The sequence below is a fragment of the Salminus brasiliensis genome, chromosome 4 (assembly GCF_030463535.1).
Source record: "Salminus brasiliensis chromosome 4, fSalBra1.hap2, whole genome shotgun sequence".
NCBI classification, from domain to species: Eukaryota; Metazoa; Chordata; class Actinopteri; order Characiformes; family Bryconidae; genus Salminus; species Salminus brasiliensis.
This window is the reverse complement of record NC_132881.1, coordinates 18,756,862-18,778,339: the sequence shown is the minus strand read 5'-3', so window position 1 is coordinate 18,778,339 and position 21,478 is coordinate 18,756,862. Positions and strand designations below refer to the sequence as shown.

The 21,478-nt window shown below is 41.6% G+C and overlaps 2 protein-coding genes across 12 annotated transcripts in view; one reads left to right on the top strand and one right to left on the bottom strand.

Annotated features, from left to right (window-relative positions):
- Window positions 1–10,067, bottom strand: part of tmem63ba (transmembrane protein 63Ba) — a 35,761-nt gene extending 25,694 nt beyond the window's left edge. For 3 of the 4 annotated variants that reach the window (XM_072677481.1, XM_072677484.1, XM_072677485.1), the window contains exon 1: window positions 9,727–10,067. The gene's annotated coding sequence lies outside the window, so the exon portion shown is untranslated. Of the gene's footprint in view, window positions 1–8,630; window positions 8,709–9,726 lie in introns of those variants that run through there. The other variant, XM_072677483.1, reaches the window with a different exon arrangement.
- LOC140554459 (arginyl-tRNA--protein transferase 1) overlaps window positions 1–21,478 on the top strand; it is a 320,650-nt gene that overhangs the window by 155,697 nt on the left and 143,475 nt on the right. For 4 of the 8 annotated variants that reach the window (XM_072677498.1, XM_072677497.1, XM_072677491.1 and 1 more), the window contains exon 1: window positions 18,879–19,029. The exons of 2 other annotated variants lie outside the window; for them this stretch is intronic. In XM_072677498.1, coding sequence (XP_072533599.1) covers window positions 18,927–19,029 — 103 coding nt within the window. In that variant the 5' untranslated portion in view covers window positions 18,879–18,926. Of the gene's footprint in view, window positions 1–10,207; window positions 10,272–15,434; window positions 15,798–18,878; window positions 19,030–21,478 lie in introns of those variants that run through there. 2 more of the 8 variants (XM_072677495.1, XM_072677492.1) reach the window with 2 other exon arrangements.

Sequence of the window (21,478 nt, the reverse complement as noted above, 5' to 3'; positions counted from 1 at the left end):
TAAAAGTGTAGGCAACGAATTTCATTACCGGTTCATTGTGTTGCACGATTTATGTGTTTTACTCGTCTTGTCATGTCCGCTTACGTCACCTGTGATGCTTCGTCTACGCTGGAAAAAATAAATAGGAGCAAGCTGAATGAACCGAGTCGCAGCGGAGGCGTAATCATCAAAATAAATAACATCAAGAAGTAAGAACATTCCAAAAAAATGAAACATGACAGACGCAGAACAGACTTAAATCCTCAATAGTGTAATTTATCCTGTCTCACTCTTCACTCGCATCAGCAATGCGCTTCTTTTTCTTTATTATTTATTTTATTTTAAATTTATGAATTCATTTAATTATTCATTATTAAGATTTATTATTTAATTAATGTACGCATGTATTTGCTCTGTTATTCAATGTTCTATTTTTAAAGACATGGAAATGTATTTTTAATCTGATTCATCGAAAAAATAATCAACAGATTGGCCACAATTTACCCATCCTCTAATGGTTACTTCCAGCATGATAATGCACCACGTCAAAAAATTCAAACTCTGCTCCAACTGGTTCCACTTACATTGACATTGGGTTCAGGGTTATTCAACAGCTTTACCAGTCACTGGATCTAAACCCAAAAGACCACCTTTGGGATGTGGTAGAACAGGAGATTTACAGCATGAAGGTGCACTTAAACAAGCTGCAGGAGTTTTGTGATGCAATCCTGTGAACATGGACCAGAAACCCCAAGGAATGTTTCTGGAATGTTTCCAACATCTTGTGGAATCTATGACACAAATAATCAAGGCTGTTTTGAGAGCAATGGTAGGTCGTACACAGTATTACTAAATATGTACAGTGAGTCCAAGAAGTATTTGATCCCTTGCTGATTTTCTTTGTTTGCCCACTAATAAAGACACTATCCTTCTGCACTTTTAATGGTAGATATATTCTAACATGGAGAGACAGAATATCAAGACAAAAATCCAGAATATAATTTTAAAGAATATATTTTAATTAATTTGTATTTCAATGAGGAAAATAAGTATTTGATCCCTCTTGCCAAACACACTCAATACTTAGTGGCAAAGCCTTTGTTTGCAAGCACAGCGGTGAGACGTTTGTTGTAGTTAACCACAAGTTTAGCACACACACCAGGGGGAATTTTGGCCCACTCTTCTTTGCAGATCCTCTCTAAATCATGAAGGTTGGTGGGCTGTCGCTTGGCAACTCTGACCTTCAGCTCCCTCCATAGATTTTCGATCGGATTGAGGTCTGGCGACTGGCTGGGCCACTCCATGACCTTAATGTGATTTTTCTTGAGCCAATCCTTTGTTGCCTTTGCTGTATGTTTAGGGTCGTTATCATGTTGGAAGACCCAACCACGGCCCATTTTCAGATCCCTGGCAGAGGGGAGGAGGTTGTCCCTCAGGATTGTGCGGTACATGGCTCCATCCATCTTCCCAGTGATGCGGTGAAGTAGCCCTGTACCCTTGGCAGAGAAACACCCCCAAAACATTATGCTTCCACCTCCATGCTTGACGGTGGGCACAGTGTTCTTGGGGTCATAGGCAGCATTTTTCTTCCTCCACACATGGCGGGTGGAGTTGAGGCCAAAAAGTTCAATTTTGGTCTCGTCTGACCACAAAACCTTCTCCCAATAACTTGGTTCATCTTTCAAATGATCATTGGCATACTTGAGGCGCGCCTCCACATGTGCTCTCTTCAGCAGGGGTACCTTTCGGGCACTGCAGGATGTGAATCCATTGTTGCGCAAAGTGTTGCCAATTGTTTCCTTGCAAACTGTGGTCCCAGCTGCCTTCAGGTCATTTGCTAACTCCTGCCGAGTGGTTGCAGGACGATTTCTTACTGTTCTCAGCATCATTGCCACCCCACGAGGCGAAATCTTCTTTGGAGCACCGGGCCGAGGTCTGTTGATTGTCATGTTATACTCTTTAAACTTTCTGATAATTGCACCAATAGTTGTTACTTTCACATCCAACACCTTACTAATCTTTTTGTAGCCCATTCCAGCTTTGTGAAGGTCAACAATTCTGACTCTGAGGTCCTGTGACAGCTCTTTGGTTTTACCCATGTTGGAGACTTGAAATCTGTGTGATCTGTCTGATTCTGTGGACAGGTGTTTTTCACACAAGTGATTAGTGAGAACAGGTGGCTTCAGGTCAGGTAACAAGTTGATTGGGAGTGTCTAACTGGTCTGTAAAAGCCAGAACTGCTAATGAATACTAAGGGATCAAATACTTATTTCACTCCATGAAATACAAATCAATTAATATATATTCCTTAGATTTATTTTCTGGATTTTCTTTTTAATATTCTGTCTCTCCATGTAAGAATACATCTACCATTAAAAGTATAGAATGATCATGTCTTTATTAGTGGGCCAACGAAGAAAATCAGCAAGGGATCAAATACTTCTTGGACTCACTGTATACCCAGTGGTCAGTGTTCTGGTATACTTTAGGTACTGATATGCACAATATCCAATCCCTGGGAAACCTAATCTTAGCAATGTTGCAACTAAAAAGATATGCCACGGTGTGCATATTGTGGATATCAGTACCTGAAGAACACTGACCAATCGGAATACCTGTTTGGTAATGCTGGGTGGGGCCTACCATTGCTATTAAAACAGCCTCAATTCTGGGGGTCATAGATTCCACAAGATGTTATCAGCAACATTTCCGCTGATAAATCACAGGCTATCGCCAACTAATATTTCAGTCTGGCCCCAGTTTGACCTGCACATAAATTATTTTACATTTTGCAACCCTTTTGATGCCACTTATCACTACGGGTTTAATAGTATGTGTATTCGCCACAGTACAGACGTCACAGTTTGGTGCATGCAGTCGTATGGAGTACTCATAATATTCAATAAGCCTTGGTCCATGCTGTGATCAAAAACATGATGAAGGGTTGATCAGACACGTTCTTAACAAGGAGACCGGCCACTGGTTAAAATATTAATGGAAGTTCTTATGGCTTCTATTTACAGGTAAAGTCCTGCCCTTTAGCAAAATGGGCCAATCAGCTTGCTGGTTACACCGCAAACGGCAAAGGGTCGACATCACTCATCACCACACATAGAGAAAATGCCTCACATATGTTATCTTTATGTTCTGTTTGAAAGTAAAAGGACAAATTCATATTTCACAGCAATTCTGGACTTAACAATTTATTTAAAAGTGTGAAATCATGGTGGATCAGACATGGATGATGTGTCAGAAAGACATGCTTATTTTTACACACTACAGGCTGTACTAACAACCTCAGTAGGAAAACACCACACTAGGCAGAATAAACTGTAACTTGTACCACTGTCTGTTCAACAATGTGACTTTTGTGTACTGTTGCACAGCTAGTTGTTGCTCTTTTTAACTGAATTCAAATACTTTTAATAAATAACAAGTCTTCAGCAATGAAGACAGCATACTGAATGTACATTACAAGGACATAAAAATAAACCAGCAGTATGACACTTCTAGAAAATGAATAATGCATTAGGCTAGCATCAGTACCCAGATACTTTTACATATAACCATGAGCGGCATGCCTTAAAATGCATGCCTGTTCTGTTCTGCCTTCCCCTACACCCACACAGCTGTCTGTTTGTCAGTTTAGGTCTCCTGCCGAGTCATGAACACACAGAACTGAGTCAGCAGTGAAAACTCTGAAGATGATTCAGGAGGGACAGGCCCAGAGAAGAAGAACTGGGACACGATTGAGAAAGCAGGCACGGATCAATAACAAGAAGAGCCTGTGACACCATTCCAAGGCTGAAAGCTTGCCACAGCAAAACTCAAACCAACGATGGGACACATTCCTTCAAAGTAAAAGCACATTCTCTCTTTCCTGCATCATCACCGCTGGCCTGCAGCTAAAGATAAAATATCAATTGGTGCACTTCCTCTCAAGGACACTGTACAGTATTGGACTTGCTAATACCTTTTAGGGCCTTTCAAGGCAGCAGTAGAGTCAAATGTCAGCATGTCCAAGACTTGCAACCTCCTTTCAGTTCTGACAAACAGCTCAATAAACCTTGGTCATCATGAACAACTTTTAGGGAACAAGAAAATAAGTTATTTTCACACCAAGCTAAGAGACTATTTTATTTAATAATATGAATAACTATTTAAATTATTCTCAGGGGTCACACAAAATCATATTATATATATACATAAAAAGTACATTTTCCAGGGAGGCTCCCCAGGGGATCACATATTTCCTCAATACCAGTTACGATACACATATCGGTCAGTCTCTCATATGTGGCAATCTGGCCTTGAAGTAAATAAGAATGACCTTATGTACCAACTACTATGCTCAACATTGATTACATCATATAGAACACAATCAATGTCATTTAGCAGAAGGCTGAAACCACTTGTAATGCTTGGTATGCTATCGACGCAGTATTTGCAAGTTGGACTGGCCTAAGAAAAACGAATATTTGAGATAAGACTGTGTCAACTGATAATCTGCTCTGTGGTAGAGTGCAAGTTGTTGGCCTCAAAGTTAAAGACATCTGTCGATTATTAACCAGACCTAAAAGTCTTTATGTGAAACTCATTTGTGTGATTCTTTATGAGGTCACAGCAATCAATGTAATTTAACCTTCATACAAAACATCCTGGAGTCATATCTACAATAGCAAGATATTTTACTCACAAGGATAAAGTCTAGTCTTAGACTAAATCTTCTTTTCAACAGAGAAACTCCTTTCAGAATGGTCTGGGATTCATCCTTGTCTGAGCCCTTAATCAAGATCACTACTGTACAAATGCTACAAAAGACATCAATAAAGTAGCATTAGCAAATTAGCCAGCAATTATACAGCAGTTAGTCCTGACCTCACTATCAGATTGGTTGAGAAGCATTCCAAGCGTGCTGATATTTGTAATAAAAAGCTGATCTATCTAACAAAAATCATCTTGTTCTGGCTACTGTGCTTGCGCAGATCTCCACATCAAAGAGGGCTTTCCCCACAAGCACGTCGACCCTCCGCTTGCGGCTCAACTTTTTCTGAAGGATGGGACTTGATCTGTAACTCCCATTCATATTTCAATTAGTGGCCAACTGACATTTATAACGTCTCTGGCTGAACCAGAAGCTTCGCCAGTTCTATGGCTCTGATAACAACAGAAGTAATGAGAAAGTAATGAGGGCAAAAAGCTCAATTCTGAACTCAATCATATCCTAAGAATAAATAAGTGATGAAAACATCTAATGAATCCAAAAACTGATTCCATTCACCATTTCATTTCCAAACCAGACAGGCAGTTTCAAAGTATTATCTATGCTAGAAACTTCGTTCTGGATCTCTCTGCATATTATTAAATGTATAACTGAAGAAAAAAAAACAAAACAATTTTGTAAAAGCTGCGGGTGGCTTTTCTTTCAAGTGAGCCAAATAAACCCTTCAACCCAGACAACCTGCTCCTAGCTGTTCGGGAACTGCCCAGCGTGTTACACCACCGTCCTCCCCCGCACCCTCTTTTTTAATCTCTAATGCTTTCTTCAGTCTGGCAAAATTCCTTCAGCTTTAGGCAGTTCCATGTATTACCTTTTATGATGTGTGATACACAATTTCTCTGAAACTTCACCAAAGCAGAGCTGACAACAAGCAGCACCTTTTGGTATTCACACAACAATCCACATAGAGAAATTCCAACACGTCTAGAACCGCAAATGTAGTTTTGTAAATGTGGCCTTCCACATTTATTTAAAATGCCAGATCAAACTAAATCAATTAATATTATGCCAGCTCAGTGTAACAAAAAAAAAAAAAAAAGATTAAAAATGAAATTTAAAACCATACAGAAAAGGTAAAAGGTCACATTATACGCCCACATCTCATAAACTCATGTATCATTTACAAGCCTGAGTTTCCCCCTTGTAAATATGACTTCACTGGCTTATTTACAAGTGGTACAAACAGTATTTCCCAGTTTCCGAATCCAGCATTATTCCATTTTAGCCCTCTTCAAGTGCTCTGATTGTTAGTACACTTTAGTGCACTGCAGCATAAAAAACTTTCTTAAGTTAGTAACTCGATTAAGTGGATTCCAACATTACTTGGCATACTACATCTATAAAATGGCCTCTTTGGTGTGGTTTGGGACAAGTGTGATTTATGCATGCAGATTACACAATGTTAACAGATGAAGTACGGCTGCAGTAAGTTAGCTAGCTACATTAGTCTTGTAGTTGGAGCTAAAAAGACTAAAGAACGAAACGCAATGGAAAAAGAAACCGCAATTGGCCTACAGGGTCCGTACCGGCACTCCTGTTTGTAAAAAAAGGCCTTTGTTGAATCACACTGCATAAAAAAAGACAGAATACCAATGGAACATAAACATACCTGTTACATTCTGAACAGAACTTACACCCGATTATTAGGCTTAAGCTTATCAATGTGTCACAGAGTCTCTCCTCATCTTACGTGCAGCTTTCCGAACATGTTAACTTCTGCAGAGACACAGTTCCCTTTAACCAAAAATTAAGGAAAGCACATTAAGTTAAAAAAAAAAAACCCCAAAAAAACTTGTAAGCAGAAGTACATTTTCAGGTATGAAGTTGAACAAAGGAAACAAGAAATGAAACAAACAGGTTTTTTTTTCTTTGTGCTGCTGATAAAAAGAACACATTACCAAGCTAATAAGCTATGGTGAAGGGAACTTCTCATCTACAGTCTAAAATGTCCCATCAGTAACCATGACTACTGATTGCTATATTATAAATGCTTTAAGTGAACAACCCACGAAATACCAAAACGACAAGTTCTTTGACATGTAAAACCAGTAAAACTCTTGTGCTATACATAACCATTCTATAGGGTTCTTTAAATAACCATGCATTACACATTCAAATGGTCATTACTTAAGAACCGTTAGTCACTGTAAAAAGTGGTTCACCCGTTCAACCTAAAGAACTGACTTAATGTAGTATCGAGCAAGAAAAAAGAAGAATGCTTTTTGTTTAGGCTGAACACATTAACCACTTTTTTTTTTAAACAGCGTAAAATACCCTTTTGTATCAAAAGATGACGCCCTACTGGAGGTCAATAATGCACTCAAAGACAACATACAACACAAACAGCCTGGGCTTCAGTGGACAGCTGTCGCTACAAACTGTACAGTGACATTCTGGCTTAAGCACACGGGATGAAACTGTCCATCACTTCACCACTTGAATATTAGACATGTGCATTTCTTACTCTCTTAGAACCGCCACAGAAATAAATAAACCCTAAGCATAAAACATGGACAACTCTTATGTGTCTGCCTGGCAACGCTGTTGAGCGACTTTCGAAGCAAATATCAAGGCTATCTCTTAACAAACCTAAATGATAATGAGCCACTGCTCGTCCACCTTGCATGACTCCTCTCCCTGGCTACATGAATTCGTAGACTGTACATCTATGTTTTTCTTATTTAACCCTGTTTACACTAGCTAGCTAACATTTACTTCACCTTGAGTTCACTTCATCTCTCTTTCACTTGCACATTTACACACATATACTTACGCACGCATATTTAAGCTCTGAATAGACGAAGCAAGACAGAATACAGCAGACTACAGGTGAGTGTGTATGTTTTTTTTTGTTTTTTTTTTTGTCTTTAGGATAGTTGAAACCATTCCTAGAATTTTACAGACAGTGTTTCATATTGAAAGGGGAGCCAAATTTTAAAACATTTGTAGTGGGGGGGCGGCGGCGATACAGTACAAATATTACATCACGAAATTTAAAGACAATTTCACAACATGTAATATTTATCATCATACACATGATCAATAACAAAGGATATTTTCAGATTGGCAGCCCAAATTGATTTGTGGCATATCCAGATCTATTACTGTATCCAGATTTTAAAAAGCCACATCTGGAGGTGGTCTGAAATACGATTACAAGCACATTTGTACAAATGCGTCTCAGTCTGGCCGCTCAGATCGGATTTCAACGTGCCATTTTCCATCACTTGCAACGCGTCAAACAACGGCCACGCGGAATACTGAGTGACGGCAGAGCAGGGATCCAAGAAGAGTTTGTGTTTCTTTTGATGTCTGGACATGCAAATGATCTAATAAACAATCTAATCACTAGTAAATAACGGTGCCTCAACAGTCACCTCATCAGATCTGATTTGAGAAACGAACTTGATTTGCCTGCAGTCTGGAAACAGCCAAAACGCAGCAGTCGGTCAGATTTTTAAAAATTACTTTTCAAATACTGCCCCATACTTAGTACAGTGGATTTTATTTGACATCTGCTGCTCTTAATCCAATTAAACCAGACTTACTACACTGTTTGTAATGAAATATTCATATTCAAATATTTTCTTTCAGCATTGACAATGTCCTGCAATATGCTTAGAAAAGAATATTGTGTGTCACTGCCCACCCCTTTGTGAAGGCTTTCTCTCCTGCGCAGCCCGCAAAACCTTACAGGGATGTTTAACTTCACTTTCTTGTGGGTTAAAAGGCAAACACCCAAATGTATTTGCACATGCACTTAAAAAGTGAGTTTATATACAGCCCCTTTACACACATACCAGCAGAGCACAACACAGTAACCAACAAGCAGCAGCATACAAATATAAAACCCAGGCCTTAAAGAACCAACCTGTGTGAGCTCTGACCGACTGCACGAAAGCAGTGGAAGTTACTCTCCAATCTTGTGAATAAATCCCTATGAAGACACATTAGACTGCTAACTGATAATTACGCCTGCAATAATGGATAGCTACACATCACTAACATAGACGTCTGTATGAAATACTTGTGGCTGTACACTGGCTAACCTCTTTAGAGCGCATGCGCAGTGGGCTACAGTACAGTGTGTGTGTCAGCAGAGTAAGGCGCGGTAATCTCTTAGGATACTCTCGATGATGACTTTAACCAAGGACGGAGACTAATCTGTAGATTAGTTAGCACATCAGCAGTGGGTTTCTGTCTGTGACTGGCCTGTCAGATTTACTAGTTCTACCAGTAACACTGATCACCCTGTTCATGTTTAAGGTTTGTGAAGTTGGACAGAATGGCAGTTCCTAAACTGACCAGTGCCGCCTCTAACTACATGTTTAGATGGGCTAGGCAGCTGCTCATCCACACAGCACAGACTACGTGCTGCATTAAGAAGGTTACCGTAAAAGAAGTTCGCTATAGCTAACTAACTAAATACTGCATTCTACCTGTGTGGAGCCAAGAACACACAGGGCTTTGGGTTCATTTAGACTTCAAGTTGTAGCCATATGACGGGCGACAGCTGTGGGACAGTCATTATTCAGATACCAGCCCCCGTCCATCAGCTCAGCTCAACAATGGCATCAGTGTGATTGTATTAAACTGTACTCAGTTCAGACATACGGCCTATTGACAACCCCAGTTTATGTGACTAACATAGTCCCCGTCCTGCAAAACCGAGCTAAACTAGCTAGCTAGCTATACCTAGGGAGCGTTGACTGACAGTCGGTCGACTAACAAGTGTGATAGTTAGCTAGCAAGCTACTAGCCTAGCGTGCTAGCTAGCTAACAATATGCTTTTGTGAACTCGGTAGCCACGAGAAAAAAAACGTAGACCAAAACATTTATCTAGCTAGCTAGGTCTCCAGGTAGGTCATGAACACCAATCACGGCCATTAAGACCAATGCGGGTAAGAGTGCTGCTCAAACAAACCGGGGGGGGAAAAAATCACAGCTATCTAAGCCGGGTAACTTACCTGACTGTAGTGTCCAACGCGTTAGCTTTCAGCTAGGCAGCCAAAAGCTGGATCGCCCCAGAGAATGAATCGGGAATTCCAGTAATCCCGCTGCTCAGTTCGCCTGCGATGTGTCCTCTAACGTCTGGAAGATGAAAGGTGTTCAGTGCCTGTTCACACGGTGGACAAGGACCTGACGTTATATCGTTCGCTCACTCCCGTCCCTGACCTGACATTAATATAAGTAAGAAATAAAAAGAAATAAATAAAGCGCCTGGGCTAAAAGTTACATGGGGCTCGCTGAAAGCTGGAGTTTGACGGCCCGGACTGGTGGTGCTGAGGCGATGTTGACGCAGTCAGCCAGTGGGGGCGTCGAATACAGTTACCATGCGACCCGTGTTGCCCCCTGGTGGCTACTTCCATCTGCACATAAACAATTACCAAATTCATTTGCTTCATTCTGAAGCATTATAAATTATGGAAGCATTACGGTTATATGTATAAATTTAGGTTCCAGTCGGTGTGTGTGCTTGCTTTTTTACTTGGGGTCATCTTTAGCTTGTAAGGTAGGCTGGTTTTAAATATACTTCTAACTAGATTCTGCTAACACTCTTGTCTTAAGGTTAACATAGAAGCTTGGTGCTCACTAGTTGATTGAGGTGCTGATTCAGGTGTAGTTTCAGGCCAGCTAGAAGTGTGAATTGCAGAGGAGGAGCCAAGAGCCTCCAAACCTAGCGGTTTGTTAGACGTCATGACTCCTAGCTAGAATATCTGCTGCGACAACTTTTTTACTCAACTCTATTCTGTTGTACTTGAAGATGTGCTTTGCAATTCCTGTCCTCACCTCTGACAGCAGCCGGAGGTGCAGATACCGATGCAGACGCCGCAATTCCGGTAACCTCATTTACCCACCTTGTTCTAATACCAATGTGATGGTAACTGGGGGACTGTGGAATTGCCAGTCTGCAGTGCAGAAGGCAGATTTCATCTCAGCTTTTGCTTCTGCTCGGTCTCTAAACTTCCTGGCACTGACTGAGACGTGGATCACCCCGGACAACTCTGCAACTCCAGCTGCCTTGTCGTCTGCCTTTGCCTTTTCCCACTCTCCACGAAGGACTGGCAGGGGCGGCGGCACCGGTTTACTTCTCTCTCCTCTGTGGCGCTTCACCCCGCTCTCTTTTTCTAATCTCGACATTTCCTCTTTTGAATACCATGCTGTTACTGTCTCTTCTCCCACTAGACTTCACATCATCGTTCTCTATCGTCCTCCTGGTCCTTTGGGCAGTTTCATTGATGAACTGGATGTTCTCTTGAGTGGACTCCCTGTTGACACCCCACATATTCTACTCGGCGACTTCAACCTTCCATCAGAGAAACTCCAGTCTTCATGCCTTCTCCCAATCCTATCCTCTTTTGATCTCGCGTTCAACCAGTCTGCACCAACACAGAGCAGGGAACACTCTGGACCTGATCTTCAGCAGACCTGTCCCTGCTCTGGATGTGGCTGTGACTCCTTTGGACTTCTCTGATCACCACTTTCTCTCCTTCTCACTCCCCCTCTCTGCTCCTTCAACTACCACTTCTGCAAGTTCTTCCACTCTTCACCGCAATCTTCACTCTGTTTCCCCCTCAGCTCTTGCCTCTACTGTCCTGACCACTCTTCCCCATCTTGAATCTTTCTCCTCTCTCCCACTTGAAACTGCTACAGACACTCTCCTCTCTTCTATCTCCACCTCTGTCGACCTTCTCTGCCCTTTCTCCCCTAGGTCAGCAAATTCTTCTCCACCTTCCCCGTGGCTGTCAGATGTTCTCCGCAACAACCGTAGAGAGCTAAGACTGGCTGAAAGGAAGTGGCGGAAGTCACAACACGACTCCGACCTCCACTCCTATCAGTCTCTTCTCTCCAGGTTTAGAACGGAAGTTGCTGCCACCAAAGCATCTTACTACAGGGGGAAATTGGAATCCTCTGCATCTGACCCACGCAAACTATTCACCATCTTCTCCTCTCTCCTCAACCCTCCTACTCCCCCACCTCCCACTACCCTGTCTGCAGATGATTTTGTCTCCTTCTTTGAAGAAAAGGTTGACAAGATCCGCCGATCCTTCCCCCCTGCCTCTACCCCCCTCTCTAGACACTGCCCTCCTCCTCCCTCTTCTCTGACTTGCTTCTCTCCTCTTTCCACAGATGACCTCCTACATCTTCTCACCTCCAATAATCCTACCACCTGTCCACTAGACCCTATTCCATCCCCTCTGTTCCAAACAATCGCTCCAAACCTCCTCCCCTTCATCTCCTCTATCATAAACAGCTCTTTGTCGTCAGGTCAGGTACCATCGGCCTTCAAGTCTGCCAGAGTCGTGCCTATCCTAAAGAAACCAACTCTGGACAGCTTGGACATCGGCAACTACAGACCTATCTCTCTTCTCTCTTTCCTCTCAAAGATTCTCGAACGTTCCGTCTACAACCAACTGTCTCTCTTTCTCACTCTGAACAATCTTCAGGACCCCCACCAGTCTGGCTTCAAAGCTGCACACTCTACTGAAACTGCTCTCATTGCAGTTGCAGAGAAGCTCCATGCAGCTAAAGCTGCCAGACTGTCCTCGGTTCTGATCCTTCTTGACCTCTCCGCAGCTTTTGACACAGTGGACCACAAGATCCTCCTGTCTATCCTTGCCGGTCTTGGAATTACCGGCTCTGCATGGCAATGGTTCGCATCATACCTGCAGGGACGCTCATACCAGGTAACGTGGCAGGGCGACACGTCCGCTCCTTGTAGTCTCTCCACTGGCGTTCCACAAGGCTCAGTTCTTGGTCCTCTTCTTTTCTCACTGTACACTCACTCTCTTGGCAAAGTGATATCCTCCCATGGATTCTCTTACCACTGTTACGCCGACGACACTCAACTCATGCTCTCTTTCCCACCGTCTGACACACAGGTTTCTGCCCGTATCTCAGCATGCCTCGCCGACGTCTCGTCTTGGATGGCGGCTCACCACCTCAAACTCAACCCCAGCAAGACGGAGCTGCTGTACATCCCGGGAACTGCTGGACCAAGAAACGATCTTGCCATCACCTTCGAGAACTCACTGGTCACTCCCTCTACTGAAGCCCGCAGCCTTGGTGTAGTGATGGATGATCAGTTATCGTTCTCAAGTCATGTTGCAAACGTAACTCGGTCCTGCAGATTTCTTCTGTACAACATCCGGAGAATTCGACCCTTCCTCTCTAAAGAGGCCACCCAGGTGCTTGTTCAGTCTCTCGTCACTTCCAGACTTGACTACTGCAACTCTCTTCTGGCTGGTCTCCCTCTGCGCACCATCAGGCCCCTGCAACTCATCCAGAATGCAGCGGCACGGGTCGTCTTCAATGTCCCAAAATTTAGCCATGTCACTCCACTGCTGCATTCTCTCCACTGGCTGACAGATTCAAAACCCTGACGCTGGCCTACAAAGCCAAGAACGGACCAGCCCCTCCGTATCTAATGGCAATGGTCAAAAGCCGATCCGCACCAAGAGCCCTTCGAGCTTCAAGTACGGCTCGGCTCGACCCACCATCCCTCAAAATCCGCGGAAGACAAGCGTCCAGGCTTTTTTCTGTCCTGGCACCAAAGTGGTGGAACGAGCTGCCCCTGGATGTCCGAACGGCCGAGTCGCTCGCTGTCTTCAAACGCAGACTGAAGACCCACCTCTTCAGAGAGTACTTGGACGAATAGTTCTATGGTCGCCTTATTGTATTGTGTTTAGCAATGTCTAAGCTTGGAGGTATCTTTTGTATTATTAGTCTATTCTAACTAGCTGAGGTTTTCTTGGGTAAATAGCAAAGCACTTTGTAAGTCGCTCTGGATAAGAGCGTCTGCTAAATGCCGTAAATGTAAATGTAAATGTAAATGATTTTTCTGAGTTAAATGCTCCAGGTGCATCACCAAGCTAAACAAAGTTAATCGTTCATTTTTAAGATTCATACTGAGCACTTTAGAAGGCCTTAGATTAAGACCAAAGGAGCTGTTATTCCACAGTAACAATGTGACTACATATAAACAAGTAATAAATAAGTTATGTAATAAAGTATTTCAAATGGATGAAATTATCAACCATTTAATATTTTAGTTTTTTAAATATTAAATATGTATTTAGCAAAGATTTTTGTTTTAAATCTTGAAAAAATGTCATAAAGGAATATTGCACAAAACAAATTCATAACATTCCCCTTAGGACCCCTGTTTAAAATATTTGGTGTCGGGAGTTTGCGACTTTAGTTTTGCACTGATCCGTCAATGGACTAGCACCCTGTCCAGAGCAGGGGTGATTAACCGAGCGCCAGGGTCCAGTACAATTTGCAGATTTCCCTGCTCACACAGAGACTAATGCTTTTAATTAACTGCTGAGTTGAATAAGGTGTGTCTGAGCAGAAAAAGCACAGAACTTTGCAGGAATCCAGGAATCCGCCTTTAGGACCTGAGTTCCCTGATACATTACCAGCAGGTTTTCCTGCCTACTGACTAATAAGTCTGAATAGGCTCCAGACCCAGTGTGTCTCAGGAAGAATCCACTGTGATGAAGAGCTACAAGGCTTATGTATCTAAAAACTATTGATGTATTTTTGGGTCACATTGATTGATATACTTTATATAGCCTGTTGCTTCAGTAAAAAAATGTCCAGACCAATTAACAAATCAACAATTTACACATGGATTTTGCAAACACCCACTGGCTTCACATTGTTTGTGGATGTCTTTGTATTACATGTGTGTGTCTTCTGTGATACACACTAAACATATATACTGTATGTCTCTGATGATGTGTCTGCTTGTTGGGGCTACAAGAAAAAATTCCCATGTGTGCGAAATAAATAAACCTGCTGATATGTCTTACCATAATTAATAGAAATGCCATTTTCTTCTAAGGAAAAAGTTAGGACACCCCTTATTACTATGCCAGATCAGCTGAAAATGCTAGAATATCATTAGAGAGGACTGTGAAGGAGCCTGTCTTATTTAAACATCATACCATTTATATTGGTTTGCTATTGCTCTTGACAGCTACATGAGCTACATGTAGGTTCTGTAATAATATTTTGGCATCATTGAAAACGTATGCATATTGGTGTCTGCTCTTGCGTTAAACTTGGACGGTCTAAACTAGGATGGTCTTACCTGGCATATTGGCAGTTAACTTGAAAATTATTTTGGAATTTGGAATGGCTCATTCATAATTGTTTTTAGATATCTGATATTTGAAATCACCCATATGCAGCAAGATCTCAGAGTTTTGGTTCCCACCATGGTGATACCGCTCACTTCAGCAGTAATGAAAGCTCCTTTAAAATCCTATCTAACAATGCTCTAAACATCTGCAGCTGATGTGCTGCCCCTGATGCTAATTTTAGACACTTTAAGTGGTCATAAATACCAGGGTGTTCTAACCTTTCCTCATAAAACTGCATTTAAAAGCACTTTACAAAGTAGACATTTTCTGTTTAGCTTTATTTATTTTTATTATATTACCTCCTCTTGTTAAATAAAGATCAAATGTAGCTACATTCGTTTAACTGTGTTTTTAAAGAACGACTCACGAGATCTTTGGAGTCTTTGTTTTTCTTGTGAAATAAAAAATGTTGTTATTAATAATAAGGAAGGTGTGCTGAAATTACAAGGTAATGTAGAAAGTGCTTCCCTGGTAGAGGCCCTTAAACAGGATTTCCCAGAAGTCCGTGTATTGTTTACAAACGACAAGTCCATGCTAGCGCTGTCCCACTTCATTCTTTACCGTCCTCTAATAAATGAGTGTATTTTATTTTTGCTAATTATAACGAACATAACTGAAAGTACACGCCTTAATAATCGCCTTGTGTCTATAGAATGTGGGGGATTCTAGTTCGCATGGCAGTAGAGCTTGAGTCTGAGATGAGTTTTAGCTCTAGCTAGCTAGCACTAGCTTCATGGCTCAATCCGACTACAACCCTGAAAGCTTTCTCTGAGTTGCTGTGTGCGTCCTCTGCTCTCAGAGGATGTACTCCATTGTGGAGATAAAGGGCGTTAAGAATGGATATCGCTGTGGCTACTGTGGCGATGGGTGGGGAAAGGTTTCCTACGGTAAGTGAAAGAAGAGATGCGGGTTTCTACTGCAACACTGGTGTCCACCTACTATCCATGACGCGCAATGTCAGGTCACATCCACAGTGATGTCTACAAACATTACTGGGTATTTCACAGAGTTAAGGAGTTCAGAGGAAACGCTCAGGGAAAGATAAGAGAATAGGAGAAACATCACGTATTGTGTTGTAAAGTTAATGCTTAATGTTGTTTTATAGTTCCACTTAAAAGTTTGTGTATTGATGTGTTGATCCCTAAAACGGCAGAATAACTTCTCAACAGTGTCGACTGCTTATAGGAAGAAGAATTACAACTTTAAAATAACCAAGGAATACTATTAGCAAGTATGCATGTATGTCTCTTCACAAAGCTGGTATTTATGGCAGTTCCTTTTGCAGATGCACATACTGTATATCTACGGCCGTCGTGCAAAGTGTATAAGGTGTAACGGATCACAAAACCTGGAGCCCTGAGCAATGGACAAAAGCAATATGATCTCATGAGTCATTTGTTACCCTTTATGTCTGCTGCCAACTGATATACATGGTAATGGATCCATTGTGCCATAGAGAATTAATGTCATGGATTCAGGTCTGATGTTTCTGAATGGCTGTGTAATGACTAAAGGCTATGAGGCCTTTTTATAAGAAAAGCCATGCCCATGTTGTCAACATAAGATCAATTTAATATGAAGTACATTTCCACCTCCCTTATCCCTGACAGAGGTAGTGGCCTTCTTGTTTGGATAGTCCACACAAAGTTTGAGATGTTTACAAAAGCATGCCAGGAAGTCTCTTTCTGTTCTAAGGACAAAATGTAACTCATGATGCTACTAGGACTTTATTAGGCAGACCTGCACTCCTATTTAATCATGAGTTTATCTAACCAGTCAATCATCTGGTAGCAGTGAAATGCATAAAATGATGCTGATAATGTTCACATCAACCATCAGATAGGGGAAAAATCCCATTGAGTTTGAGCGTGACATGATTGTTGCTGGCAGACAGGCTTAGTTGAATATTTACATAACTGATGATCTCCTGGGATACACTAAAGCTTACTCAGAATGGAAAAACGTCCAATGAGTGGCAGTTCTGTGAACCGAAATGCTTTGTTAATGAGAAAGCATAACAGAGAATGACCAGACTGGTTCAAGCTGCCTAAAAGCCTACAGTTACTTGGGCTTACACTCAGCAAAACCAGAGAGCTGAACACTGATAAAACATGGCCTGGTCTGATGAATCTCAAGTTCTGCTGAGGCACATAGATGGTAGTATTCAATCAATCGTCACTTGAATGCCAGAGCCTATTGAATGCCTCCCTTCATAGCCTCCATTTACCCATCTTCTAATGGCTCCAGCAGGATAATAAGGGTTGACTTGATTGATTGATTGATTGATTGATTTATTGCTAATGCACCATGTCACAAAGAACAATTGTCACAGATTTCATAGACCGAAAAAAATGTTTATCACTAGCTTTTCCCGTTGTGAATGGGGGAGTGACAGCATGAAAGTGCACTTAAATATCTGCAGGAATAACTTAATACAACATGGACCTAAAATTTAAGGGAACGTTTCCAACATCTTGTGGGATTTATGCCTACCCAGTATTAGTAGAGTGTCCCTAATAGTGCTTGGTGAGTGTACAGTATTGCCAGAGGTGACCGGATCACATATAAAAATCCTAAAATAGCTTTGTCGCAAAGCTAAAACATATTTCACTCAAACATAATTTACTATTAGAAGAATCTAATAATGCAGGTATCCCAAGTGGTTTCCAATTGGTTACAATGGTTTTGCTAAGTGGTTACTGTGGTATCTGGGGTGGTTGCTAAGTGCTTGCTGGATAATGCTACAGTGATTGCTATGATATTTCAGTTGGTCTTATTTAGTGGTTGCTGTGCAGTTGCTATGGTATCCCATATGGTTGCTTTCATGTCTCGAGCGGTTGCCAAGTGGTTGCTGTGGTACCCCATTTGGTTGGTTGAGTGTTACTAGTGTATTTGTACCATTGTGACATTTAAGGAGTGCACACATTTTTGCACCCTATTCATTCCTATTGGGGGGGGAAAACAAGCTGATCAAAAATCTGGACACATGCCCGAATTGCATCAGACTGAACAATCTGGAGTGGAGTTGGTTTCTATCTCAAAAACTACAGAATAAGGTACTCTGGCAAAAATCTGGCAGATAAATAATAATAAGAAGGAGCTCAGTGCCAAAATATCCACCTGACTGTGGTTCTGTGGTCAAGACAAAGGGCTAGAGATGGCAAATACACTGAAAGCCTGGGCAAGGTATAAATCAGAGCAGTAGATAGGGAAGTCCAGAAGAGGGGAAGTTCTCTCTAGATCAGTTTCCCTGTAAAACACACTTATTCGTGCTGTTTCTGAGACTGTGTACTTTATTGGGTGATGAGAAATGTATTATTGATTCTGTCTTGTATGTTTTAGTACTGATTTTTATTTTTACAAATTCTGCAGCAACCCTGGATCAGGTGAGGTCAAGCATTTAGATATGAAATGATGAATTGCATACCTATGAGTGGAACTTTTCAAATACACAATGTTTGTGGACGCCCCTTCTAATGAATGCATTCAGACACTTTCAGTGGCACCAGCAAATGTACACACAGCTTGGCAATGGCAATAGATTTGGATTCTCTGGAGCAGATAAACATGAACCTATTGGCTTCAGACCTCAGTGCTCCAAAATCTAGTAGAAAGCCTTCCCTGGATGGAAGAGACATTTACTCCAACAAAAGCTGGATAAACTCTTTAATATTAACGATTGAGCAGGTGTCCCAACACTTTTGTCAATACGATGTATTACTGGACGTAATTTAATACCCTTTTGTGTGCAAAACTCATAATTCTGCTTTGAGCTGCTTTGACCTCGATATATGTGAGAGATTCATAGAAGAAGAGGCTCAATTGCTCAGTAATTTTCTGTGGTATTTTCAGTTTAATGTGTTTCAGGTTATGAACTGTCTTTAAGGACCGAGTGTCAGCCTGACAGTTTACGGGGTCATGCCTGTAGTTGGAGTAAGAGCCCTCTCTCTTCCCTGCCGGTAGATTTTCTTCAGCTCTTAGCTCTCACAAGCAACACGAGCACTGTATCATAGGAGATGGCTACTGCTGGAAGCACGTACAGTATAGTGGAATATTTTGGGGGAGACGATGGCTACCGTTGCGGATACTGTAAAAACGAAAAGGGCAATTTTTCGCACGGTGAGTGCTTTCCAGCATTAAATCGTTGATCCTGTTTTAACAGTGAACTCAAACCCTCCCGTGTCTCGTCCTGTCATTTCTGTCTGGGGTTTCTGAAGCACTGTGATTTAGCTGATTGAGTGATTTGTTTGGACAACGGACGTTTTTTAGGGTTTAAAACGTGCAGATCGAGGTTAGCATCATAACAGTTTGCTATAACCTTAAATCTAGCTAGCTATCTAGCTTTGCACTGCTGCCGTTAGCATGTTGAGAGCTACTTTGCTAGCGCTAACTCAGCTAGCTAGCGAGACCAGCGAGACGAGCTTGCATCGTTCGTTTCTTGTCCTGTGTTTACATCGCTCAGCTGTGTTACAGAGTTATGTTAATGGTAGCTAGCTATGTTAACTTAACTTAATTTCATTTATGTCGCTTTTATAAAGTCTTAAGTTGGGTCAGCTAAGCTCGTCTGGTTTCGTGTTAGCGGATGTAGCAGATAGGTGGCAAATATGGCACATCCAGTCCCAGAGAGTTAAAATCCATCCCAGGATTTGTGGACCAACTGCCTGGATGGCTCAGCTGCAGGGAGCTAGCCAGGCAGTTTGAACAAAATCCTGGGGTGGGTGTGTACTTTCTGGACCCGGGTGTGCCAACGCTGATCGGTAGCTGACTCGCATTTGTGACCCTTTTTAGAAGTCCTTTTTTAAGTCCAGTAAAACCTATCTGTGGCTTGTAGAGCGCATATGTGGGTGTCGTTCCCGGCGAATGTGTTAAGATGACATTTGCCTTGGAAATTGTTTGTCTGAATTTTAGGCGTTACTGTAACGCTGCCTTTTTTGGCAGATCTTTAAATATGAGTGGTACCAGTGTTTGGTTCTCACACGTGTGCAGGTGTCAAATGTAGCTGAATGTCTTCTCACTGCTTTCTTGACTGACAGTATTGTTTTTTTTATCGCTGAGATTTACTGAGAGAGGCAGTTTAAGGAAGTCTTTTTCTTGTAGTTAAGTAGACTTCTGTTAGCTTTTATTGGTATTAGTAATTAAACTTGTCAGTCACAGGGCTGGTGAGCTCAGTCCTAACAGTTTTTTCATGTCTGATGTTATTGGAAAAAGTCATTACCTTATTATAACTATAATTATTCCAAGTCTTTTGACACAGTAAGCTTGTTTAACACTTTTTTTTTTATCAGTGATTACAATACACCGTTGTTAATGATTTGATATTTATGTTTAATCTAAATAAAAGACCAGCTGATCTGCCTTGACACAGCGTAGCTGATCCACTTCATTGTTTTCAACTGTTGGTTGAAAGAGAAATGTTGAGAATATTTGATGAGGTTTACACTCTGATAAGGAACAAAAGTGTGTCTTATGAAAGCATATTTATACCTCATCAGCTTAATACAGAAGAAACACATGATGCTCAGATGTAACGAAATGGAGTGTCTGTGTTGCTCAGTCTAAGCTATGAATGAACCGTCTCCAAATAATCCATTTCGGTGCTCGGTAATCTGCTGGCACCATGTAATGGCCGAGAACCCAAGAAGGAAGCATGCTTCTGATGCTAATCCTAAGGTGACTCTCACTGCTTTAGGGCCCTGTTATTTTATACCTCTTAACAATGGAGGATGACCATCATTTTCCATGACCACATGACTCTGCTTGGCAACCCAACCCATCTGAACTGGCTTTCAGCAAATTATCAGCAATGCCAGATACTTAAACTGCAAATGGTTTTGAGAGTTTGCAGCCTCATGTAGCATCTGTCAAGATTAAAATGGGCACATCTCCAAGAAGCCACCATTTGCAGACTGAAGACATGGAAGAAAATAAGAAGGCCCTACTTAAGGCTTAATCAGATTACTTTGTCTAGGGGTCAGGTGGCATGGCTCTAATTTTTTTGTGTGCTCTTTAGGTTTAAATTAGACACCTTTCATTGGAAAAGCTAGGTGGAACTTGGCCTGTTGCTTAGCTGAATGGTGATACAGCTTTTATTGGCGTATTTCCTAGACTTTAAATATCCTGTGCTTTATTTTTGTACTCAAAGCTCCTATAGACTACTAAGTACAGGCTGTATGTTTGATCCATTTTATTTGAGAGAGAAAAACCATTGTTACAGATGGGTTAAATAACTATAGAGAATGGCAAGGGAAAAAAAGCCCATCCTGTCCGATGAGTTCAGAGTTCTAGATCTTAAGCGTGTCAATTATTTAAGAGATCAGTTTTTAGAGCCTAAAATGGTGTCCGTTTCTCTTCTGCTTTATCAGTTAAGTGATGATGAACAGGGAGAGCACTTGTTATTAATTTTTCAGCGCTCGGTCTGCTCTTTCAGTTCTATCTTAATGCAATCAAAAGACCATTGTGCTCTCATTGTTCTTTTCTTTGGCAGCCAGCAGGCCAGGCTCTCATTTGTTGATGAGGAAACCTCTTATCTGTGTATCCATTACGATAAGACTCATTTTCCTAGGCGAAC